The following is a 24,122-nucleotide window of genomic DNA, read 5'->3' as shown; positions in this document are numbered from 1 at the left end:
GAACCAGGCGTTGTCCCTTCGAGGCAGTGAGCGTTTGCTGCATGCATCACTTTGTGTCTGAAATACAGATGGAGGCTGGAAGATGTTTGCTTGGCTTTTTTTTTTTACCAAAGCAGAAAGATAACTAGTGCTCCCGAGGAATGTTCAGGAAGGCGGTACATGGGCTTTCTGCTGTGGGATGGGGGCACAGCAGCCAAAATCCTTCAGCTTGAGTCAGCCTGAGAACAGGGAGAGTGTTAGGCTCAGCGCTGCCAGGCTCGCTACTTGCATCCAGAGGAGATAAAGAGAACCAGGTTTTTTTCATTACTGTTTTTTTACATACAGTTGAAGGCATTTAACTGTTTTTATACATCTGAAATTGTGAAGGGAGAGATGTGCAAATACCAATAATGTGTTTTCTTTCCAAAAAAGCCCGAAAACATCCCTCTTTCTCGCAAACAGCAAAGTTATGCGCTCTCAACCAGACAGACGGAAGGATAAAAGCCCTTACAGGGGTATGGGAAGATTGAGGGATTGCACTAAAATTTGCAGAAGTGGATTAGAGGAGACTGGTTGTTAATGACTAGCAGGTTTGTTTAATATTTTGTCCCTCTTGCTGGTGTTCCATAAGAAGTGTGCCATTTCAGGCTGGGAAATACTTCATCAACTGATAGGGATGGCAGTTTGGCTTTTGGATGTGAACAGTGTATCTGGAGAAATTAATTTTTTGCTGCCAGGTTAAGTGGGTTATTTTATCTGCCTATATGTTGATGCTAATGTACAATTAGTCCAGTGACAGACACTGCAAACTTGCCAGTATGCCTCCTTTATGCCTTTTTCTTTTCTTTTCAAACTACTCCCTTATTAGCTAGTGTTTTCTGTGGTATTTAGAGAAGTCTATCCTCCTGTAACAGGGCTGGACGCTCCTCTTTCCTTGGCTTTATAAATTTTTCGTGCAGTGCTGACAGATTTCCAGTGGCTGGTTTCTCAGCTTACACCATCTCAGGAGACTCCTCGCCAGCTCTCGGTACAGTAAACTGAGGTGTGGTCTGCAATGGCAACTGTGTGCTTCATCCCTGCCCCTGCCATGCAAGGATGTGACACAGGCAGAAATTCAACGTACAGGTTTTATTTGTCACTGCGTTATTTGAGCATGGTTTCCTGTAGAGGAGGAAGAACGTGCAGCTACTTCTCAAGAAAAATGTGGAGTAACCATGATGCTAAAATGGCAGCGAAAGAAATAAGAAAATGGCGTCATCAGTGAAATTAGTTTAGATGGCTTGATCTGAGGGTGTCCTGCCTGATGTGAGGATGTTTTCAGCAAGAGGTATTACATTACAGGCTTAGTTATGACTATACAATGAAGATTTTAGATCATTTAAATCTGTAGTTTTTTTCTCAGTATTCCCTTTAAAAGCACGATACCAGAGAGGCGGATATAATAGCTTATTCCAGTGGATGATCAGAAATTATCTTTGCACGCTATAAATATTTTTAACATAAGGTTGCATTGTGGATCTCAAGCCCATTGGAATTACCTCATAATTTAATTTATTTAAAATAAACTCCAAAAAAGAGCCAAAGCCCTGAGTTTTGCTTTGATTGTGAATCTCTTGATGCGTTTATGATTTTTGTAGGATTGTATTTTTTAATTGGGATGCTAATACAAGGACGTTTATAGCACAGGGGAGAGACTGTAGCCGCTCATCATGGTGCTGAGCAAAGTCCCACACTGAGGTCATCCCTCTGCATTTAAAAATCTTGAGAAAAACAGATAGCCATGTATTTGGAAACTTGATGAATGAGCTCAGATTTCAGATTGTGTGGTTCGTTTGCTCTGTGCTGATGCCATTGCTGATGCCAAAATGCCAGTGCCAAAGGAGATGGGCTTCCCATGGGTCCTGTCCACTGGTCCTGCTGGCCTGATCTGTGCAGAGAGCTTTCCTTGCTCAAGAAGTTTTATTCCAAGTGAGGTGACATTGCATTTAATTGCCTTTGTGACATTTTGGTTTCTTTATCTTTATTAAGACAAATGGAAACACTGTCTGAGATGCTTTCAGGTGTGATGTACCAGTGTTAGCCAGCTGAACAAGCTCCTTCTGGTGGATCTTGAGTAACATTTCCTATGCCGTAATTGACTGGTAAGGGTCTTTCCACCTTCCTTCTCTAGTTCAGATATATATCTTTTTTTCTGTTGTTTTTCTTCCTTCTGTTCTTTGCACGACCTCTAAGCAGGTTAGGGTTATTCAAGACTTTGTATTTTGTTATTGCACGGATTTCCTTGGCACTTTGTAGCTTGGTAGGACCTGGGATTCTTGTTGAACAGCTCCCAGTTGCATCGTAGGGAGAAAGAAAATGAGTATATGCCTGGGGAGGAACAGAGGATCACTAGAGAAGGTAGCACTGTTGCTTACACTGTTTTTGTGTTGCAGTAACAATTGCTGTCAAAAATGATCTGTGCAGTGGAGGCTGATAATTGTATGTGGAAGAGAACCTCATTCTGAGCAACTTCACTGTAAAATTTTAGATTTAAAAAGGTATTATCTTAGTTTTATGCCATTAAAGTGTTTGTGACTTTGAAAAAAGCCTACTAAAACCACTTCTAACGGCATTCCCATGCGCCGTGCAGCCCAACGTGACATGGCAAAGATTTTTAGAGCGTGAGAATGAGTCTAATCTGTGTAATTGAAGTTATTTTGGTTTTACCCTGATGAAGAGGAATGACACAACAAATAGTATGGATAATTACTAATATTTTAATAATTAGCTACACTGTATAAGTAATATATAAATTACATATTGTGATGGTTGATATATTTTGATGTTTTTTAGAACCGAGTGTCCTACTTCACTCAATCATTATACTTGGGTTTGTTAAATCTTGCAAATTTCTCTGACATATTTTGTAAAATCTTAAAATGCATAGGAATGCTGCAATGAATTTCCATGTTATGTTAGGAGTTAAGCCACTTATAAGTACAATTTTAAGTGAAATATTGAGTGCATGAAAGCCTGAACTCACTGAGCATCCTATGTTGAATTAGAAGAAACTAAAATTGAGCAGAGTCATGTTTCATGCCAGCAGCGATGATCTCTGCTTATACACAGAACAAGCAGTGCCACGTAGCAGAGACACTTCAATTTTGGGGCTGCTGTATGAGTGTCTGGCGCAATATTCCAGCAGGGAATCTGACAGTGGTGCTTTTCTAGACTCTTCCAGTGTGATAAAGCTGTGCTCCCTGTGTATTTAATGGTAAATTTTGCTTATATTCACCGCAAACACCTTGCACTCTCCTTGATGGCCGCAAATGCGTTTTGAAGGACTGTGGTTGGGTGTGGGACGTGATGGTGCCTCTCAGTGCTGGGGGGTGGTTTGATATGAACTGATGGTTTGATATTAGCCTTCTGCGCTTAATGGCTGGTCTCCTGGCTGAAGCAAGAGCTAAGAGGTATTTGTATTTCTTCCCTCAAAGCCTGTATGTCTAAGGAGCATATTTCCAGTCTTCACTTGCCAGATCCAAATGGTCCCAGCAAGAGTCAAAGAGCATGCACCATCTGTCCCTGCTTCTGTTAGGAGCTGATCTGTGATTTCCTGAGGAGTGCTTCTTTCGGCAGTTTGAGTTTTTCCTGTCACAGCTAGAAGGAATAATGATATTTATCCAACACAGCAAAATCCAATGTTCCTGGATACGGTCTGAAGATTACTGTGAAAACTGCATGAGTTTCACAGATCAAACAGTCTAAAACAGTAAGATAATACAAAAAAATGTACTAGATTTTTGCATTGCCAGCGCTAACCTGCAGCAGAGGGCACTTTGTAAATATTTGCCGAAGGCTCGCTCTGCAACACAGATTAAAGGCTGTATTCAAAACTGAGCATTACATCAATGGCATGCCGATGGTGGAGCAGGGAAGCCCTGTTTCTGCCCCAGAACTTGTCTCCAGGGAAGGTTGCTGCTGTGCATCTTCCACAATGCACGCAACCTGTTGAAGAAGGCTTGCGGGCAAATGGTGGTGCCCCTTCTTCGTTCTGCAGTGCGTGCTCCGACCCACTGAGTGTGTGCGGGGAGTTGTGTGCATTGCCAACGCACACAGGCTCTAGCACGGCGTGCATTGACTCTTGCTGCTGCCAGAGTGAGGTCCATGTTGCTGCTCCTCCATCATGAAAGGAGACAGTATTGCAGCTCTGCAAAATTTGATTTTGCTGGAGCAGAAAGCTGCTTTAAAAAAAGTGAAATAATCTTTAAAATCACTGCTAGTCACACAATGGAGCAGAAATTAGGCTGGGGTTTGTATATTTGAATGACTTACTGCTGCTGAAATGCTGTCTGCTTGCAGGGTGGGGAAGAGCTCTCCTACCTTGGCTTTCAAATGAATTGAATGGGAGTATTGGCTACAAGTGTGAAGCACAGTCATGGTGCATGGGGGGACGTGGTTCGAGACCCCTGTGAAGGCAGGTAGCAGAGCAGCAAATCTTCCCCAAGCCCAGTGTTTGGCTGTATTAGCACAGTTTTGTGTTACAGCTGTTAGTCTGAATGTTTTTCCCTCTTAAACTTCAACATGGCTGTTGCTTTGAAAGTCTCTGGTGCAACAACTGGCTCTTGGGTCTTAGCAAACTGTAAACCCTTCTATTTATTCCCTGCTTTTTCTCCTGTTTAGTCAACAGTGAATTAATTTTTTAGAAAAATTTTGCAGGATTTCCCCTTCTAAATACAGTGGTAAGGAACTTGAGAAATGCATATTGTAGTTTGACAAGCTCAGCTGTCTTAGGCTAGGAAAATTTTGTATTGCTAAATCCTTGAATTGAACACTGTATACAGCTGTGGGACGAGCCTAGTCAGACCTTCCTTTTCAGTGGACCTTTGTGTCTGTGTACAATGATTTGTTCCTTGTCTCTCATGCAGTTTTGAAGTGATGCTGACTGGTAAATCACCCTTCCTTGGGTTCTCTTCCTCTCTGAGGATCTCTGCACTTGGGCCCTAAGTCTGCTTTGGCCCTGTAGCAATTTTGCCATCTGAAGTCCTCTAAGGAGAAAGCTGATTTCACAACTGCTCTTAGCTCATTGCATTTGGTAGCTGATCTTTGGGCAGCCATCTTGCTGCTTTGAAGGATGCTGTATTGCACAGGCCAAGGTGTATGTAGTGAAGCTGCTTATCTGTGTGTTTTTAGCAAAAGCTGATGCTTTCTGCAAAATGAATCTTAGGAGACCTACAGAAGCTTCCCAAAGTCGCTGGTGTGATGCATGCAAAAGGAGAGTCTGAATAGAGAAAAACATTGCCCATGCTATGCTATACTGGCATGTCCCCATCCTCAGGAATACATTAGTTGGCCACACCATTGCTTATGGGCCCGTCGGCCTATCTGTTTAAAGCCAGCCAGCAAGCATTGATGCTTGTGTCAGCATAAACAATAATTAGGATTAAAAAAGCAATAATATGTAGTATGGTCTGTTATTGTGGTAGTGGGTTCCAGGTAGTTTTGCTTCATTTTCTGTTTCCAGAGAACGTGGCCAGGAGCCACACGTGCATGTTTGCAGTAGGATTGTATTTAGCAAATTGTTTCTTAAAATTGCTAGTAGAGTTAATCAAATCAGGTGCTTCATCTGGAGCTACTGTTCCCAAACCATTGCTCAAGAGTTATTTTTGTTAACCGTATAATCATCATCCCTGCTGGTCCTTTGCAGGATTCACTGGATCTACTGGAAATCCAGCACTTGGAAATATTTTAATCAAAGAGCAATTGACTTGAAATGGCCCCAGATTTTTCATTACATTTTCTCCGTTCTTCCCCTGCCAGTGAAAAAGTAAGCATTGCTGTCAACATCCAAGGCCTCTGTATACTACTTGGCAACATTTGCCTCATCTTGACAGCTTGAATACTAAGATCAAGTATTAAAAGTATGGCCTGGCTGATGGAAGTAATTAAGAGATGTCTATCATCCAGGAGAGAGTTTACTAACCTCATTTACTGCAGTAAATGGAAGAGACTTTCAATCTCCTGTCAAAAAGAGACCATCAGTGCATGCGTGCCCTTTTGTACTGATAATGAATTAGTTACTGGAACACTTTCTTGCTGGAATTCAGGCTGGAGCAAGGCAGGTGCTGGTTCCTGTCACATCAGCCTGTGTCAGGCAGTGGTTGCCCAAGATGAGAAATGACAGTGGAGCAAGGAGCACGGCAAGAACAGGGAAATGGCACGGCCTCCTGACGTCCTGCTCCTCCACTGGTGGGGCCACTTTCACAAACCATCCTCGAATGAGGCAGAGTGGCGCTGGATTTCAGCCGAGAGGGAGAATGTGAGAAGATCAGACTGGAATCCAAGGGGTAAGAGATCCAAGAGGAACTGGAATGTGCTGGGGAAAGATGCTCAGAGCCAGTAGATTTGCAAGAATAAGTGGGACTAGCTGGAAAATGGGAACCCGAAGATGGGAGAGTGGGTGTATTTCTATGCCTGTGTTCCTGTTTTGCAAACACCATCTCATCAGATTGTACAAATTGTGTGTAGGAAACATTCAGCAGTGAGTGTTGCAGAGAACCTGTGATGGAGAAGAGTTGTGCTGCTTCCCTTCCAAACTAGACACAGGAAGAATGTGTAGGAGTCTTACAGTAACAGAGAGGAAAATTAAATGCCACTTACTAAAGCAGGACAGCATGATGTGACGTTAGGGCTCCGTGAGTTTTTTGCATAAGCCTGCCTCAGGGAAATAAGATAAATTTTCATTTTCAAGCAAAATCCGGGCTACATTGGGATCCCTGCAATGTCAGAGCTTGTTCATGGAGAGCTGCAAGGTGAGGATTTTGCCTCCTGAGGTTTTAGCGATGCTCGTGTTAGCTATTCCTATCTTTGCTATCTGCTGCTGTGAAATAGCCCTTTGTCTCCTAACGATATCTCTGTTCTCCTCCTGCTTCTCTCTTTGGATACCAACTATGAAGCAACGTCTTGTTGCTCGTTGTACAATCAGTAGCATCTCCCCTGAGAGGGCAGCTCCTGTGATATGGGTCATGTACTCCCTGTGCATGCTGAACGCCATACCTCCGTATCCTTGTTACTGTCTGCAAGCATTTGTGGCAAAGTCAAACCTTGCCTCTGGGACTGCAGAAAGCTTTTAGAATAGATGTAACTCAGTGAGCACAACCAGCACTGTTCAAGGCCCAGACTTAAGAGATATATGAAAGCTGTTATGTGGCCTAGGATTTTTGAGAACCAAAATTTTCTAGCGTAAAGCACATTTCTTCCATCTTTCTGCCCATCCTTGTTCCAGAGAGCTCTGCTTTTTCTTATAGCAGATGGACATTTGTGTGCATTTACAGACATTCGTGAAATCTAAATGTCCCATGACCAAAGCATAGTGCACCACTAGGTGGCAATGCAATAAACCCAGCGAATCAATACTGTTAGAGCAGCTGGACACCCCTCACTTTCCTAACGTGAAATTTTGGCCACCAAAGCCTAGAGTGACGACCCCAGGAGCTCTTGTTTGGCCTAACTAAGCAAAAGCAGTCTTGTGAGCAGTTGCAGGAGCCCCAGCATCAGCTACTGAAGCTCGCTCTTCTGAGGTTTAACAATTACTGTGTAATTAACTGAAGCAGCAATTGTCATGCTACAGTCATAATGTTTAGCACAAGGCATAGGGCAACCTTTTTAAAATGTACCTCTCCTCAGTGAGGCATTACAGATATTATTTGGAATGTGTAAGGATTTTTCATTTGCTAAAGGAGTAGTTTTTGAAATTGAAAAAGACAATTATCATCCCCTAATTGGCATTCAGTGTAATGTAATCCCTTAAACAGACCTAGTGAACTCTCTGGGAGCTGGGAGGTTTCACTAAGAAAGATACTCAGCCTGGATTTACTGACTTCAAGGGAAGTTCAAGCACATCTTGAATTACTCTGCCAATTACCATCATTGCTGTGTACCTTTCTAGGCAGGTACCTGCTCAGCTCAGGCCACACATACCTCCAAGGAGAAGAGGGGAGGACTGAGGGCAGTAAGGTAGGACTTTTATCGCTCGGGGCTTTCAGGAGCCCAGTGCTCACAGAGCAAGCAGGGAACCAGGGCAGCCAGGAGCTCTGCAAACTGTGGTGCCTGGCTCAGTGTGCTCAGCACCTTCAATCGCGTCCAGATAGCTGTAGGTCTGTGTCTTAGAGACGATGGGCTTTTTTGCCTGTAAAATTAGCAGCATTGTTAGGATATGGCAAACACACAGTGTTCTCTGCAGCATCACATCCCTACAATCAGAAATGTGGCTGTGTCTTCTGCTCATATGTTCGTGTCTGCTTTGAAGGTCTTGTTATAAGCACTGCTTGTTATAATTCCAGATAATTTTTCTCCAATTGAGGTTGCAGGTGGGGAAATTAAAAAAAAATAATTAAAAAAACCCCAAACAACCCAAATTTGTTACCCTCCCAAAGTCCTTCCACCCATGCAGACATGGACAAACCTTACCAAGCCATGTCTTCATCGCTCCCCACCTCTCCTGCACAGAGCCAAGATTGGGTCTTGGCCCAGTTAGGTGACTGCAGCAGCCCTTGCCTTGGTGACAGCTGCTGTAATAGTTGGTCCCTAGACATGTGCAAGGATCTGGATTTAGCTTCCCTCTTCAGATTGTAACTGCGCTGTCTCTGTGGGCATAGTCTAAAAATAAAGTGGGACATGGCGGACGACGAAATGAAGAATAGGGTGTGTAGAAGAGGCTGCTCTCTTCTGTGTGTAATTCAAGGGCTGTTTCTGGTGGGACCACGTCACATCTCTGTCTCGGAGGATGGCATTTTGTTCTCTGGTATACAGAAGGAGGTCGCGTTCCTATTTCCAGCTGAAGTGGGTCATGGGCAGTCCCGTACCTCATATTTGTTCTATGTATTTCAGAAGGAAAGGGTGCAATGCCCTTTATTTCACATACTGGGTAGCAGGAAGGCAGACAGCACACCTATGCAACAGAGTGTTTCCTGCCAGATTTCTTCAGTTTGGGGAGGTTTCAAACCCTCCTCACCTCCCAGAGCTAAGGAGCAATCTATGATGCCTGTGGTTGCATGTAGTACTGCTGCGGGACTGTTTCTAAGACCTGCCATAAATATATTTTCCCAAAGGTCCAAATCCCTACGAACAGCAAGTTTCTGTCCTGCCACAGGATCCATGCTTCTCTGGAGGTTCTGAGCTCTACCTAGGTTATATGGATCAATACCGATATTGTTAGATTGTTGGGGCAGGAACCATTTATTTGCAGGAAGATGCGGGGAGCAAAGGGCACGAAAGCCTCCTGATTCCTGACAAGTTTGGTCGGACACTGCTGCAGTTGTATATCCTCGTTGTAAAAGCATAAAGCACGGTACATTGAATTCCCACTCCCTGGGTTTGTTAGCGGCTCTTGATTTTAGAGCTGTGGAGTGAGTGTACAGACTCTTAAGGTGGAGTTGATAATGTTAATAGTTGATTACTTCAGAGAGAGTCAAAGGCTTCTTTTCATTTTCTATGATTTGAATAATGATTAAGTTGAAGTCTGGGAGAACAAATCAACTTGGTTTGTTTAATTGGTGATATAACAGTGAAAATGCAAAATAAAGATATTCAGGTTAGGGTGTAATAAAAACTTCCTGTTTGTTGTCTGTGTGTGTCACTGCAGTTTACTCCATGGCTAGTTGTTTAAAATTCAAAATATTGTATGTTTCCTAGTATGGGTGATGAAAGTAACCTTTGAGATAAGGAGCTAATGGCTAATCTAAATCAGTCTGTTCATGTACACCTGACCTCTTTGAGATTTATTGATATACTGAAAATTAAAAACACTTTTTTTTTTTTTTTTTTTTTTAAATCCACTCCAGCTGTATGCATGGAGAGAGGCTGTGCGGTAAACTTTTCCTGTATGCTTTCTGACTGTTTAGTTACTTCCATCCTTCCTCAACTAACTATTTTTAAGGCTCTTTTTCACAGTTCCTATCAGGCCTCCAAGAGCTCCACTCCTGCCTGAAGCTGCCAAGTCAAAATGTTTTTCTTTCTCTCCCCCCTCCCAACATACTCAAGTCCAACAATCTTATCTTGGCTTATCGCTCCTACCAGCTTTCATCCTAGCTCCCTCAAATGGAGAGCAAGAGGAAGCAGTTGCTGGGACACAGAGATAAAAGAGAATAGAAGCAGAACATTTCACTAGGATTTAATGCATATTAAAACAGGGGATTAATGCATTTTCATTTTCATGTTGCTCTGTATGGGCATCTTACTGTACCTCTGGTGAAGTAAAGTGACCTTTAAACTTCTCGGGAGTGGACTGGGGAGAGAGCTCTGAGCACTTCTCAGAGTTGAAAGAGCTGAGTACTACAATATGTATCTGATGTTAGTGCAAGGCTGACTTTTTGACTGAAGCTCTGTTTCTCCTTTTCTGCAGGGATTCCTGAAGAATGAAAAAGATAATGCATTGCTGTCAGCCATTGAAGAGTCTAGGAAGAGGGTAAGATGGAAGCAAGCACCATTTTTTCCTTAAAAAAAAAAAAAGGGGGGGGGGGGTGCCCCTAAGGAATTAATAAATTAGATATTTAATAACCTAGTGGAATTTAAGAGGACTGTATTGAGAATATAGAAAAATTAGACATTAGGAAATACTTGCTTAGAATTTCCAGAATAAATACTTGTCTGTTGTATTTCAACTGTGGCATTTTGTAGGGTCGGGACGCTCACAGTGTTAAATCTGTTTGAACAGAGAAGCTGTTGTTCATAATGCACAGCACACTCACTCCAACCCTCTCCGCATTGGTGCTGCCTTTTCTAGAGGTGATAATGCCTAGGACACGGGGTTTAGTTCCTTTTTTGCTCTGAGAAGTGCCTTGTGCACTGACTTCCCGTACAGTAATGACAATGTATTTATTGTAGCTGTTTCTCCAGGTAACAGGAGTTGTTGAAGTGCATACGACCACATTCAGGCCTATGCAGCAGAAATGCTGCAAGGTTTAATTCTTGTGTCTGTAGAACAGTCAGAACACCATACTGCATCACATTGTCCAAAGAAAATCTCTCGTATAGGGGAAAAAAAAGGTTTTTTGAAGCACTACAAAAGAAAATGCTACAGTAAGAAAGTAAGAGTTGTCACTTAGGCTCAGGGTTTGCTGAGTCCAGTTTTCTTCCCTTGAAAGGGACCAGTACTTAGTCTGTAAGAAAAAAAAGACAAAGTTAGCCTTCCCCCGTTCATCTCCTGTCTCTTCACCTCCAAGCAAGCAGTTGTTTTGAAGACTTTCTGAGCTGAAAGTTGTTTTCTAATGAGCAATTAATCTGAGCCTGTTTCTGAATCTATTTATGCTTTTGGTGTCTGTCATGTTCTGGGGCAATGATTTCCACAATTGAATTATGCAATGTGGAAAAATGCTTCCTGTTGTTTGTCTTAAAACTGCTGCTTGGAAATGTCATTGCATGCTTCCTGGTGCTTATGTTACGATTGTTTCCCTCCATGTACACTTGGGGCATCAGGTTTAGAACTGAGCCTGTGTTTCTTTCAAATGATAAGAAATAGTACTTAAGCATTATTAAATTATTTTAATTACATATAATTATACTGTAATTATTGAAGCATATTTAAAACCCTGTTGAAATTATTATAGTGAAGGTAACGATAAGACCTGTATTCTACCATGAAAGTATAAAGTGAATTTATATAATAAAACAAACACAAATCTTATGCTCTAGTTGCACGCATGCACCGTGATTAAATGTTTGCCAAATGTCACTGCTTCTTATCAATTCATTTATCCTGGGGAATGTTTTGCCCCTTAATTGACAATATCCTAACAGTAGGCTGTAATGAGATGAAAAACTTACTCAGCCAACCAAGACATTTAGTTATGTACACTGCAGCACAAAGTTATGTGAAAGACAGAGAAGGTTGGGAAAGAGAAAGAAGTGGAAGATCCAATATAGCTTATTCTGTCTTTAGAATTAGTGGAAATAAGACTATTTCCTGTCCTGGTATACTCAAGGCTGCTAGTTAGCATCACCCCAACGATAATGGGAAAGGGTAATGAAGCATCTTCTCTATCCTAATGCTATTGCCAAAATAAGGAATATTGAGGGAAAAGCTGTCTCCTTCCATGAGTTCCCCAATTGGATCTGAAGACAATGTAGCACAACAGCCTTTTTAAAGGTAGAAGGATGTTTCTTCTTGGGATATGATTTTCATCTGTGCTTTCCGGAGTTATGTTCCTGATGAGAGAGACTTTCTGATTCTTTGGCACTGGTTAATTTTCCTTAATATTTTTATTTTTACTTTATCTTATTTCCCATTTAAAAGAAAAACATACTGGTAAAGGCCTGAAAATGAAATATGGGCAATAAACACACATCTCTGTTAAGAATGCAGTCAATCAAACCTTTATAGCCTCCAGGGAGGTGAAAAGCTAGTTGCCATTAGAGAAGTTAGTCTCAACAAACTGCGCGGATCAGTGATGACCTGGTTATTGTGTCCATGCTGCTCAATTAAAGAAAGAAGCCTATCGATTTCCAGCCTGCTAAGTTTTGTGTGTATTGCAGTACCATGGGAGACACAGATTCCCTGTTTTACCAGCTGGGTATGTGAGAGTTGTCTTAATTTCACACATACCTACTTTCTGAATCCCCTCGTACCTGAACAGGAAGCCTGTTAAAATAATATGCAGCACATCATTAGCTCTTGAGGGCTGACCTGGTTGATTTATCTACTTGCTATTTTCTGTTTCATTTTTGAGCTGGTCTATTAATAGCAGAACTAGGCTGTTTGGTGTTTCTATATGTTCCTTAGCTCTTGTTCTTCACCAACAGACTTTTGCTATGGCTGAGGAGTATCACCGAGAATCAATGCTGGTTGAATGGGAACAGGTGAAACAAAGGATTCTTCATACTCTGCTTGCATCGGGGGAAGATGCTCTTGATTTCACCCAGGAAAATGAGGTAACTCTGTCTTTCTAAATACGCATGGTATGTACGCAGCTGGCACTCCAGCACTGCTGAAACCACTTCTGGATTATTCTGTATCTACAACTGTGTGAAAATGAGAGATACCAAATCTCTATTTAATTCCAGCATGGCTGTGACTAGCAGAATGTGTTGTCTAGCAAAGTATCAAACCTTTTATGATTGTTTGTTTTTATTGGCTGATGGGTACAGGCAGTGGAGCTCCTATTGCTGATGCTATGCTTTAAGCAACATATGTGCAAGCTGGAAATTTAAAGTCATGCTAATGCACATTACATCAATACACCCAGGGGACAGAAAACACATTGGGGTGAACTTCACCTGCAGGAAACCTTTGCAATGCTGATGAAACCAGACAGTTTCTCAGGTGTAACGATGCTCACACATAGGTCTTAGTGTGTCTCTGTCCCTTATCACTGTGTCCTAGCCAGGATTTATAGCTTTTCTTAGGAGGCTGATGAAGTCTTTCAGGTTTCTTGGCAAAACCAGATTAATATTCAACAATAAAAGGAATATGCTTTCCTTTTTACCTTGCTCTCTCATGGAATGCAGATTCAAGTTTTGTGCCTCTTAAGATCTCTAGTGTTCAGCAATTCAAGTGACAAAATCCTTTGGGCAAGATGGACCCCGTGTTTAACATGGAAAGGTATTGACTAGCGACTTAAAACATTCCTTATCTTATGTTACAACTTAGAACTTTACAGTGTATTCTCTTAAAGAAAATGCTCCAGTTACATGGGTAGAGTAAAGCACAGTTATGTGCAGAAGTTGTGGGAACTCCACCCCTTCTGAGCTAGAGGCATCAGACATCAGCTGAGATCCCTGGAGCACAGAGTTATATCACAGCCTCTGCACGATGCTCCATGAAAACTGTAACCTTGAGAGGAGAGGCGATAGGGGGTGAGGGAATGCAAGTTGCTGTGCTTTCAGGCTGGAAAACAGGCACGGGTTTTTATAGCCACGTTCCTCTCCCCTCCCTGCCTGCCCTTGTTTTGGTTGTGTGATTATTTTTTTTAAAATAAATTCTTGTTCATTTGAGTGACTTACACAGCTGCATAGTGCATTAAAATAAAAAAAGCCCTTGGTGTTAATGGGGTATGACCTGTATAGGGATTTGGAAATAATTAAAGTTGTTAATGAAATGTCACTTTCTGATTACTGTTCTTTTAAATATAGGTTAATCCCAGTTAGCATACATCTTTTTATAGAAGCTATCTTCCCCAGAAAGTATTTTACTGATACTTTACTGTGACTTCTTAGAAGGTTGTCCAGCTTTCCAATATTAGAAATGCTAAATAATGCAGGCTGAATTAATTTAAAACTAGGAACAGCTATTCCATTATTTTAGGATGTGAGTCTGAAGACTTGGCAGCTATTCTGATAGCTTCTAACATCTTTGATTTGTGTGTGAGTTACTGGTGTGGGGTTTTCCTTTTGAAATGTGGATGTTGACTGTGAGGAGAAGCAATTTAATAACCTACTCTGAAAAGGTAAAACCCCTTTTCTGATGTTTCAGTCTCAAATGGACACTACCCCCAGTCCATGGCACTCAAGATGCCAAGCATCAAATTGGTGGGAGAGAGGAGGGGAAAAAAAAACCCCTCTAATGTTTTTCATGAATGAGTTTAAAGACTCAATATACACTATCCCTCAGTAATACTCCACTCTCCGTTTCAAAGCACTCGTAGTATCAGTATGTCATTTCAAGAGCATTTAAAATCCTTCATATATTCTAGTCTTAGCCTCAAGAAGTCAAAGGTCTGAGAGGTTTGAAGTGCATCTACTGTGTTAAAAGCCTGTTATCTAACCTCCCCACAGCAGGTTGCTTTTCTAAAGCCTTGTTCCAGTCAAATAAGTTTTTTGTGTGTGTGTGACACAAACAGACACAGCCTGTAGAATATAGTAGAGGTTTAATTGATATCCTCTGGAGATGGAGAATCAACTGAAAAGGCACAGATCCAAACGCAGCAGGGGGCCAGTCTGCCTGTGAGCCAATTCTCAAGCTTTGGGCAAGCTAATTTGGGCAGAGTGAAATACCAACACGTTATTCACGGAAATAAGACCAATTAACAGGCAAAGCTCATGATTCAAAGTAGCTAGCACAGGACTTGCTGTTAGGGTTTTCTGCTCCCCCTTGTCCTCCAGCCTGGCCTTCTTCCCATAAGGGAAAAAACAGATGTAATAAAAAAAGGTGCTTGTTGGGGAAAAGGGCAGAAAGCCTGGGTTTTGTTTTCAAGGTGTCAAACACTTATGCTCTCGAGGTGTTTGCTCCGAGTCTTGGTGCCGAGGCATTTCTTTTGTCCTCTTATTTCAGGTTTTTCTTTCTTCCACCCCCACCCCAAGCTTTTCCACTCCTGCTGTCAAGCAACCTGCTCCTGCAGTGACGGAGAGACGCTGTCGCTCTCTGTTTCTGTTCTGCCCCTCTGTACCATGTCTTCATATACCTTAAATCCCAAGGACTGCAAGATGCTTTCCACTCCCCCGCTGCACCACAGTGTATTTTGACGGTGTTTCTCCAGCTCAGTCTCCTGCCTAGTTATTCACCGCATCTACTGGCCAAGCCATTTGGAGTGCTGACAAAATGTCTGCCCAGACTTCTGCTGAGGAATGTGCATATGCATATGAGGGTGATGAATAATGCATCTTTATATGCATGCGCTTTGGTGTGCAAGTGAAGCTGAATGCTCGGCTGAGTACAAATGAAGGAGGACTCCTTTGAAAAGCAGCATCATTAGGCTAAATGAATTTAAAGGGTAAAAATGTGATGGCAGTACAGCATAGCTGCAGCTTTCACAAATGGATAATATTCAGAATAAATATTACAGTTCTGAAGAATGTTTTGGAAAGACCTAACTTCAGGGCAGAGAGAAGCAAATGCGGTTGATAAAAACAGCACAAGCCATTTAAGAAATATCAGACTAGAGATGCAGAAAGATATGTGTGTGTGCACTTGTACTTCTGCAGTCCTTTGTGCGTTACCCACGTTTCTGGGTTTGTTGGGTTTTTTTGTTTGGTTTGGTTTGGTTTTTTTTCCCTTTTGCTGCTCCAGTTAAGCTTAAGAACCTGACCTGAAAGATGATTCTTCTCATATGTACCTAGCTGCTGTTTTCAACGCATCTTTCATAATCTTTTCCTTGCTTGATAAATTCTGACTTGCCACCAAAGGATATCCTACCCCTGCCCCAAATCCCCCCCTCTTCGCTTGTGGGGATGCCTTTTCAAACGCTGGTTGCCTGCTACAGAAGGATTGCCTACACAACTCTCCATTTCTGCAATTCAGGGTGAAGAGTGGAAACTGCCTTCCCCTCGCTGACTCACTGCTTTAGTTTTCCTTTTGAAATTTCCTTTTAGCACAGCCATGAGATAGTTCAGTGAGCTAGTGCTTTTTTTTAAGTTTAATAATTCAAAGATGAAGCTAGAATGCAAGTATGAGATTGAAAAAAAAATAGGAAATAAGCTTGCTGCCATGGCTCTTGGCATAGGAAAGAAAAGCAAGACAAATTCTGGAGTTCCCGAATTTTTTCCTTGCTGAAGTACCAAGTCAGTCGTGGGCATTTAAAGAATTTTAACTTCAGTGTGGCAGTTCTCAGCTGTGGCAGGTTGTTAATAAGTGATCCTTAAAACATAATGGTGAGGGCAAAATTAAAATTGGAGAAAGGAAAGGGAAAAAACCCAAACCCTAGAGCAGTTATTTCTTAGTTTCAGGTGTGCACATTTGAATTCAGATCCTTACCTGTGGGTTTTAACCCGTCAGTCATACACCACTCTCTGGAGTGGCAGCCATGTGGATGTTCTTTGACGCTGCAAAGCAGCAGCAGAGAAAAAGGAACCAGATTCACAAAACAAAGCCCCAGTCCTTATGTTTCTGGTGTTTGGGCACTGGTTGAAAAGTGACACTAAGTCACAATGTACCCTTCTTCACTTGCTTTAGAAGATGAAACCTCATCAGTAATTAATGACAATGTCCATAATTTAGTGTTACTTTAAATAACTCTGCAATTTATCTGGCACAGCATAGGGGAAGGCTGCAAAGTGCTATTTCTGCCATCATGTCTGTTACCCAGGAAACCTGCTTTAACAGCTTCTTTGTTCTTTAGAACAAAGAATTTGTCGGGTTTTAGGTGGGTTTAAAGGAATTTGTGTCAGATGATTTGGCAGTGAAAGAAAAATGCAAATGCTTCTGAATATCAGTATCCATTAGGAGTGACTGTGAAGAGTATTTTTAGTGTAAGTTCAGCTGCAAAAAGATAAAGTGATATTTCTTTTGGGTTTTTGGTAAGGCATTTTTATACTGCCTAAGGTCTAAATGCGTCTGCCAGATTTTATAATCAGATTGTACATAATTTAAATTTCACTATTACTGAGAAATTAATACAGTAATAAACTAATTCCAGCAATTTTAAAGGATTGTCCAGGTTCATCTTTGATACCTTCATTCATTTATATTTCACTATATCAGGGACAAACACAACAGAATATATATTTTTTTTAATTCTGTAATCAACTGTTGTATGCTACGCAGAAAGCAGTAATCACAAATATCACAAAGTTCTTATAATTTCTCAGTAGAGGTCAGTGCCCTTATCTTCACATATAAATTCCTAGCTAACTCAGAACAGCTTCTTGGCCATTGCAATTGTGTCACTTTATTGGTCTTTAAATTTACAACTGCAAAAATTTTCTGATCAAAACTCCTGGACTAGGAGAGTGAATAGCCATTGTCATTGTCTTTGCAAGAACATATGTTTGTGAGTGTAAGGGAGGTCCTACACCATAGAAGATAACCTGGGTTAAACTGATATCAAATTATAAGCATTTGGGAATGACTGAGATACTGTTCAGTGCTTAGACTGATCGGTAACATGTCTGAAGTTCATATGTTTGTATTATTTCAAAGTTGGGATACAGTTCCCAAAAAAGTGAGATTCTTTTGAAGGCTGTGCTACCATTTTGTCCTCATTTGAAACAAGAAACTGAATGAAGACACCATCTGAAGAAAAGCTACCCATTTCTTGGACCTTTTCCTGCAATCCATGCAAGCCAGGTCATGGCAGGAATGTTGGTCCTGCTGTGCTGCAGCCTGACAGGTGTCAGCAAAGCTGAACTCTAAAGCTGATGAAACTGAAAGTGAGAACAATGATTTTTTCCATTACATTTGGCCTTTGTTGTCTGTTTGTACAGACAGCAAGTCGGTCACATTTAACTGAACTGTTCCAGGAAAGACTAGAACGTGTCCTTAAGCAATACTTGAAGGTGATCCTATCTAGACAATAACGTACTAACATTCTGGGTAACCGATGTAAGAAAAAGTAAAGCTATTTGACAGTATTGCTAAGGTGCAGTGTAACAGCTAATGAGGATGTGCAGCTAGCCGTAAGTGACTTTGATGGTAAAAAGTTTAGTTTTAAAACTCTGCAGATGTACCTGCTCTTTCTCGGAAAAAGTACTGATTCCAGTTTAGAGGAATATAGATGGACTTGAGTTATCTGGTAACAAACCAAAGCACAGAAAGGCCCCTTCTCAGTCTTTGCTTACATTTAGCTTATGTGCTTTGCATCCTCTCTCCTGGTGGAAGTAAACAACCATCTTAGATCCTTATAACTACCTAAGCTAGACACCTGAAGTAAGCTGAGCAATGTTTGTGCAGAGAGGTGACATCTGTTACCAGACCAACTATACCTAGGAGAGTCAGATGAGCTTTTGGGTTCAAAGTCTGAATTTCAAAGGCTGTTGCTTCAGTTTCAGACCTGAAAACGTGCTTGTTTTTCTGAAAGCTTGTCTGTTCCTCTTTGCTTGCTCCTACTATGTCAGTTGGCTTCATAATAATTACTACACTTCTATACTGAGCTTGTCTTGCTTTTATCTTCAGCCCATTGTGGCTGTAGCACTGCTTATGAAGCAGCTGATATTAAAGGACTGCTTACCTCAAAGGGATCTGTCTTTAAAATGATTGCACTTTATTTTTCAAAGCCAAGGCTTGCAATGCTGATGCTGAAATGAAGAATTAGGTTTTTAGGAAGCAGGAAACATCGGGGAGTATTACATACATACTTAATTAGGAGTATTCTTCCCCCACGAGTGGTGAACATCCATGTTCAGTAGTGGCTATATTGAAAACATAGCCGTGATTTGTAGTGAACACTTACAAGGATAGCTTTGTCAGCTTTGTGTTAGAATATTACATCGGTATTATATTTCAAGTTCTATAAAAGAGTACAAATTTTCCATGCCATGACTCCACCTGCTGTCCCTCTACAGTGAAAATATCGCAATCTTGACATAGTCTCTGTGGGTAGGAAGATTATTTTTTCAGATCAGTATATTGCCAGCGTCCTCCTTCCTCCTACAACTGACCAGCAGTGGGGCACTCTTTGGCAGATAATTGAATGCCGCAGTCACATTTTGCGTCTGTGTTGTGGCGCTAGGACAAAACTGGAGTGTCAGCCTTGCTAGACTGGATCCATTGAGCTGGTCCATCAAATTCTGTGTCCTTGCTGTGATGGAGTTTCAGACTAGATGCTTCACAGGGAGATACTAACATGACAATAAGCAACCTTTCAAGAAACAAAAGGAAAGTATTAAAACTATAAGATGCTATTGAGAGACGCTGATGTCCTAATTCTAGAGAGGTAGTGGTTGGTTTGTGCAGTGAATAAGGGGGATTTCTGTCACTTTAGAAAGTTTAAGCTATATTGGGAAGATAATAGGATATTGCAGTGGGACTATGTATTTTACTCTGTAGATAGTTCAAAACCCTGTTCTTAGTTCTGTCAGGAACATGGCTTTGCTGTTGTTCTTTAGGAGTAGATATATTGGTAAAATGCACTGCAGTAATTTTATACCTTATACCTTCTTATACGCTTCTCATTAAACAGCCTAGCTACGTTGGTGAGTTGAGCCCTCCAGGTCGCAGCTCGTTGGACAATGTGGAGATGGTGTATGCTCGGCAGGTGAGTGGAAATGAAAAAACATAGTCAAACATTGTTTTCTACAGAGAGAGAGGTGGGGAAATTAAAGATCTGTGAGCATAGTTTGTAAGAAGATATGGCAGGTAAAACATGAAAACATCTGCCTGTGGTTAAAATGTAGTTGGAAAATACAGAAATTTAGCCTGACTTTTTTTAGAAGTGTACTTGTCTGTCTGCTACAGGATTTTTTTTTTTGTCAAAAGGAGATCCTGATCACCATATATGACTGTAGAAGTCATTTATGCTTGTATAGTAAATTGAAACTCTTCTAACCTTTCAAAAAAAAAAGGGGGGGGTTTTGCATTCATGTTAATGTGTAATAATAGTATGCAAATGAAGACTTTACATTCCCTTTATTCTCACATGTGGAAGATCACGCTTCTGATGTGTGCGTGTAGGAAGAAACATGCTGAAGTCTTAACCCTGATGTTTGTCAAATTATATTCCATTTTAATGCCGTCGCTTATGAGAAGCTTTAGTGCATCAGTTATGAATTAATATGTCTGTTAGCATTAGACTCTCTCTGAAAAATTTCAGGGAAAACTGATAAACCTTTACAGAGCCAATTTGTTACTTTTGTTGTTTGAGATGATCTGTTTACCAGCACTGTTGGAAACAAAATGAAAGAAAAGGACTTGATTTTTCAAAATGGAATATGTAAAACTACGTAGACAAAGCGTTGCCTAATTTGCACACAATTACTGTGATTGTGTGCATTGGCTCAGTCTTTGCTGGGCCAGATAGCAGTGTGTGAATCTGTTTTTCTATGTCTGCATTCATTTATGGTAACTGTGAAGAAATGAATTGCAAAATAAGGCACATGGTTGTGCTGATAAAGTGTACATTTGATTTAGTGGTTGTTCACGTACACTAATTTGTTCCATCTCTACTGTAATATTCCTGTATTAAGGATCTTCCTTGTGGCATAATTATATCCATAATTTGAGGCTGACGGCATTGTTCCCCCTGACCTTTTGTGGATATGGAAAGCTCAACCTCTCTAGCAGTGCTAGTATAGGGGGTAGCTGTAGAGTCACAGTGTCTTCCCTGTGGATGGGCAGGTCGGCTCTCATCAGGTTTATGGGCTGTGTGCAGGCTGCTTGTGATGTGCTGTGGAAATGTGGCATTCGTGGCCAGGCTTCTGCCACCAAAACAGCTTGGTACAGTGGAGAAACTGGCCTGGCTGGGCTGTCCTTAACGTCAACCTGCTTGAGTGCAAAAATACCTGGGTTTCAGCACTGGATATGGGGCTTCTATGGATTTCAGTGGGTAGTTAGGAGTCCTGGAGATCAGGCAGTCCATGCTGTTTCAGTTTGTCATCAGCCATGAAATGTGTTTTAATTACACTGAAATGATTAATTGTTCTTCACGTCCAGTTCAGACTGTTTCACAGAAACACGGTGAAGTCCATATACATGATTTCACTGATGCTAGATTCTGGTTGCAATCCTGAGCTCTGCATCTTGTTTGCACACTAGACATGTTGAAGTAATAGTGCATGCAAGAAGAAGGGACTTCAAGTACGACAGCACTGCCTTTCTAGTATTGAGAATTATTATTTTCAGAGGTAGCTGGAAGGTCTTTGGGCTAAGAGTAGAATAAACAGTAGTAGAAGTAGGTAAATTAAGACCAAGATTTAAATAAAAATGGGTGTGTGCATGTGTATATATGTTTAAGGGCAGGTTTTGAAGGGCCAGGTTTCTGTTCTTATTTCCCTGTGTCCGATTTCCCTGAATACTGCCACAAAACAGCAAAATTCTGTTTGTTTTATGTCAGCAGGTAGGAGGCTGCCATGCAGGGGAATATCACCGCCATCCAGTTGTCAGGTCTCCTCTGACTCTTTGTCCTCCAACAATTAGCTGCAGCTAGTCTAACAGGGCATTCAGTGCAGTGCTTTGCCATGCAGAAGCCCTGAACAGCTGGATTGCTGCTCACCTTCAGGCAGGCCTGGGGCTTTGGTGTGTTGTGGACTCGTGGTTGGTGCTGATGCCCATTCCTCTTGCATTGAATTAGAAGTGGCTAATGTGGGAGGGAAGCAGAAGGGACTTGCTGGGGACAGTCTGTTCTTGAAGCCTGGTTCAGATTTTGCTGCTGTGGCTGGGGAGGGGGAAGGGGAGTAATATGTATTGTTAAGCTTGCTTACTTTCAATATGTTTCAGATTTATATTTATAATGAGAAGATAGTGAATGGACATCTGCAGCCTAACCTGGTGGACCTTTGTGCTGCTGTTGCAGAACTGGATGATAAGGTACTGCCAGTGAGTTAACATAACGAATTGTATTTAATCTGTTTTCAGCTGTGATTAACAGCCTGCTGACATTGGTGGAAAAATACTGGCATTGCCAAAAAAAAAATTGCATGGCTCCATAGAAAACAGAGCCAATACTGGAATCTTCTCTAGTACAGCAGGGCCCACCTGTGATGAACTTGGTCGTGGTGAAAATTTCTTAACACAGTGAGGAAGAGAAGAACCTGCTTTCACTGCAGTGTCGTATCATGAGTGATGAGCTGTCAAGGAAAAAAATTGCTTTTCATTTTTAATGGGTTCTATTGTGTTTGGTTTTCAAAATGTGGCCTCCTAATATCCTTTGAATGTATTTAGCTGTGGGTGAAGGGTCTTCAATCAGACCCTGCTAGAGCTGAAGTAGGCTCCCATAGCAAAGCATAAAGCCCCTAGAATTGACTTTAAACCAGTGATCTGCCTGCTTTTCTTTTTTCCCCCCCCCACTTCTTTAATTGCATTGCCTTGATCCACCCTAAAAAAACAAATGCACAAACCTGGCCACCTTCAAGAAATGCTTGGAGAAGAATTCTGCAGGAGGGTCAAGTCATGAAAAAACTTTGCAAATGAGAGCAAAAAGCTGTTCAGAAGCTGAGGGGCAAATGCTTCAGTAAGATCTGAATTACAGACATGCATCTTTGCTTTGAACGTGTTCATTTTGCTAAGGACAACATGGTGAGTTTCAATGTTCTTGCTGCTTTTGAAGCACTGAGATTGAACACCTGCCCTAGCTGGAGCTAACGGTGCTGTTACTTCTCAGCATTTTGCTCTTTCAGCAGGGATACTCTAGTCCTGTAGATACGGATATGATCTCGTCCTTATGGATGAGCAGACCTGGATGGCTTTCAACATTTTTTTCAGACCTGAGTCTTTGTCCAAGTGATCGGTGTCCTTTAGACATTTTTCATCGCAGCTGATTGCACAGCTTTCCAATGGCAGCCAGAGCAATTTCTTATATGGAAAGTTATTGAGTGGGATGTACCAGCTGGAAATGGGGAAGGAGGCTGAGCACCAAGTACCCAGCCTAGTTTTGGAAATCATTGTTGATCCTGGGTGACGATTGCAGGTACAATATTTGTAGCCATCTTCTTGTGCAAGAATTATGCAGAGAAGCCTGGGAAATTTGAATTCTGCATGACAGAAGTGGCTTACCTTCATGATTGCGTTCAGTATCTCCATTACAAATCTAAACTGACATTACACTTGGGTTTTTATGCTTTTCCTAAGCATCAAAACACAGTGCAGCTCAAAACAGTGTTGCTTGTTCATCTCCGTATTAATCACTGTTGCATGGAATGGCTTGTTTATAGAACATCTCTGAGATGTGGGCCATGGTGAAACAAATGACTGATGTTACCCTGGTTCCTGCTACCGATGCCTTGAAAGTCCGGACCAACATGGAGGTGCTTATGGAGTTCGTGAGGCAGGCTCTGCACTACCTAGAACAAAGGTAAGGTGAATGCTCTGGGTAGCACAGTTTAATAGAGTTCCCTAATAATAAGCCAGAATGACTTTGTAATGCACACAAACGTGTTAACAAGTCAGCTACCTCTTGCTGCTCACAGAAGTGTCTGTTGCCTGTCTTTTCTGTTCTGCAGGGTGTAGAGCAGCCACTTGAGTATAAAACTGTTTTAGTTAAAAACTGTTCTAGTTAAAAAGGCCTTGAATCCATGGGGAGATTGTTTAGAAGACGCAGAGACCTCTTATTCTTTCTTCTGTGTTGTCCTTAAGTATTCTATATCTGTTATAGTGATAAGTGAAGATTTTTCACTTGTGGGAAGAGATCTATTTCCCCTCTGCAAAAAAATTCCCCTTTTCTATATTCCCTTTCGATTGCTGATCGCTGTCAGGAGCTAGTGCTGGGAGGAAGTGAGGACAGCGGCAGGGACAAATCTGGTGCAATGAGTCAGGTTCTAATCATGCCATTTGTATATCAAAAAGTTTTTGTAAAATTTGAAGAGGCTGA

General features: G+C 41.5%; 1 protein-coding gene across 3 annotated transcripts in view; it reads left to right on the top strand.

Moving 5' to 3' along the window:
* Positions 1-24,122, top strand: part of NUP93 (nucleoporin 93) — an 85,975-nt gene that overhangs the window by 42,665 nt on the left and 19,188 nt on the right. For all 3 annotated transcript variants that reach the window (XM_072873404.1, XM_072873406.1, XM_072873405.1), the window contains 5 exons: positions 10,358-10,420; positions 12,754-12,882; positions 19,782-19,856; positions 22,034-22,123; positions 23,467-23,606. In XM_072873404.1, coding sequence (XP_072729505.1) covers positions 10,358-10,420; positions 12,754-12,882; positions 19,782-19,856; positions 22,034-22,123; positions 23,467-23,606 — 497 coding nt within the window. The remainder of the gene's footprint in view (positions 1-10,357; positions 10,421-12,753; positions 12,883-19,781; positions 19,857-22,033; positions 22,124-23,466; positions 23,607-24,122) is intronic.

The sequence above is a fragment of the Ciconia boyciana genome, chromosome 9 (assembly GCF_034638445.1).
Source record: "Ciconia boyciana chromosome 9, ASM3463844v1, whole genome shotgun sequence".
Classification (NCBI taxonomy): Eukaryota; Metazoa; Chordata; class Aves; order Ciconiiformes; family Ciconiidae; genus Ciconia; species Ciconia boyciana.
This window is presented reverse-complemented; position numbering and strand designations above follow the sequence as displayed.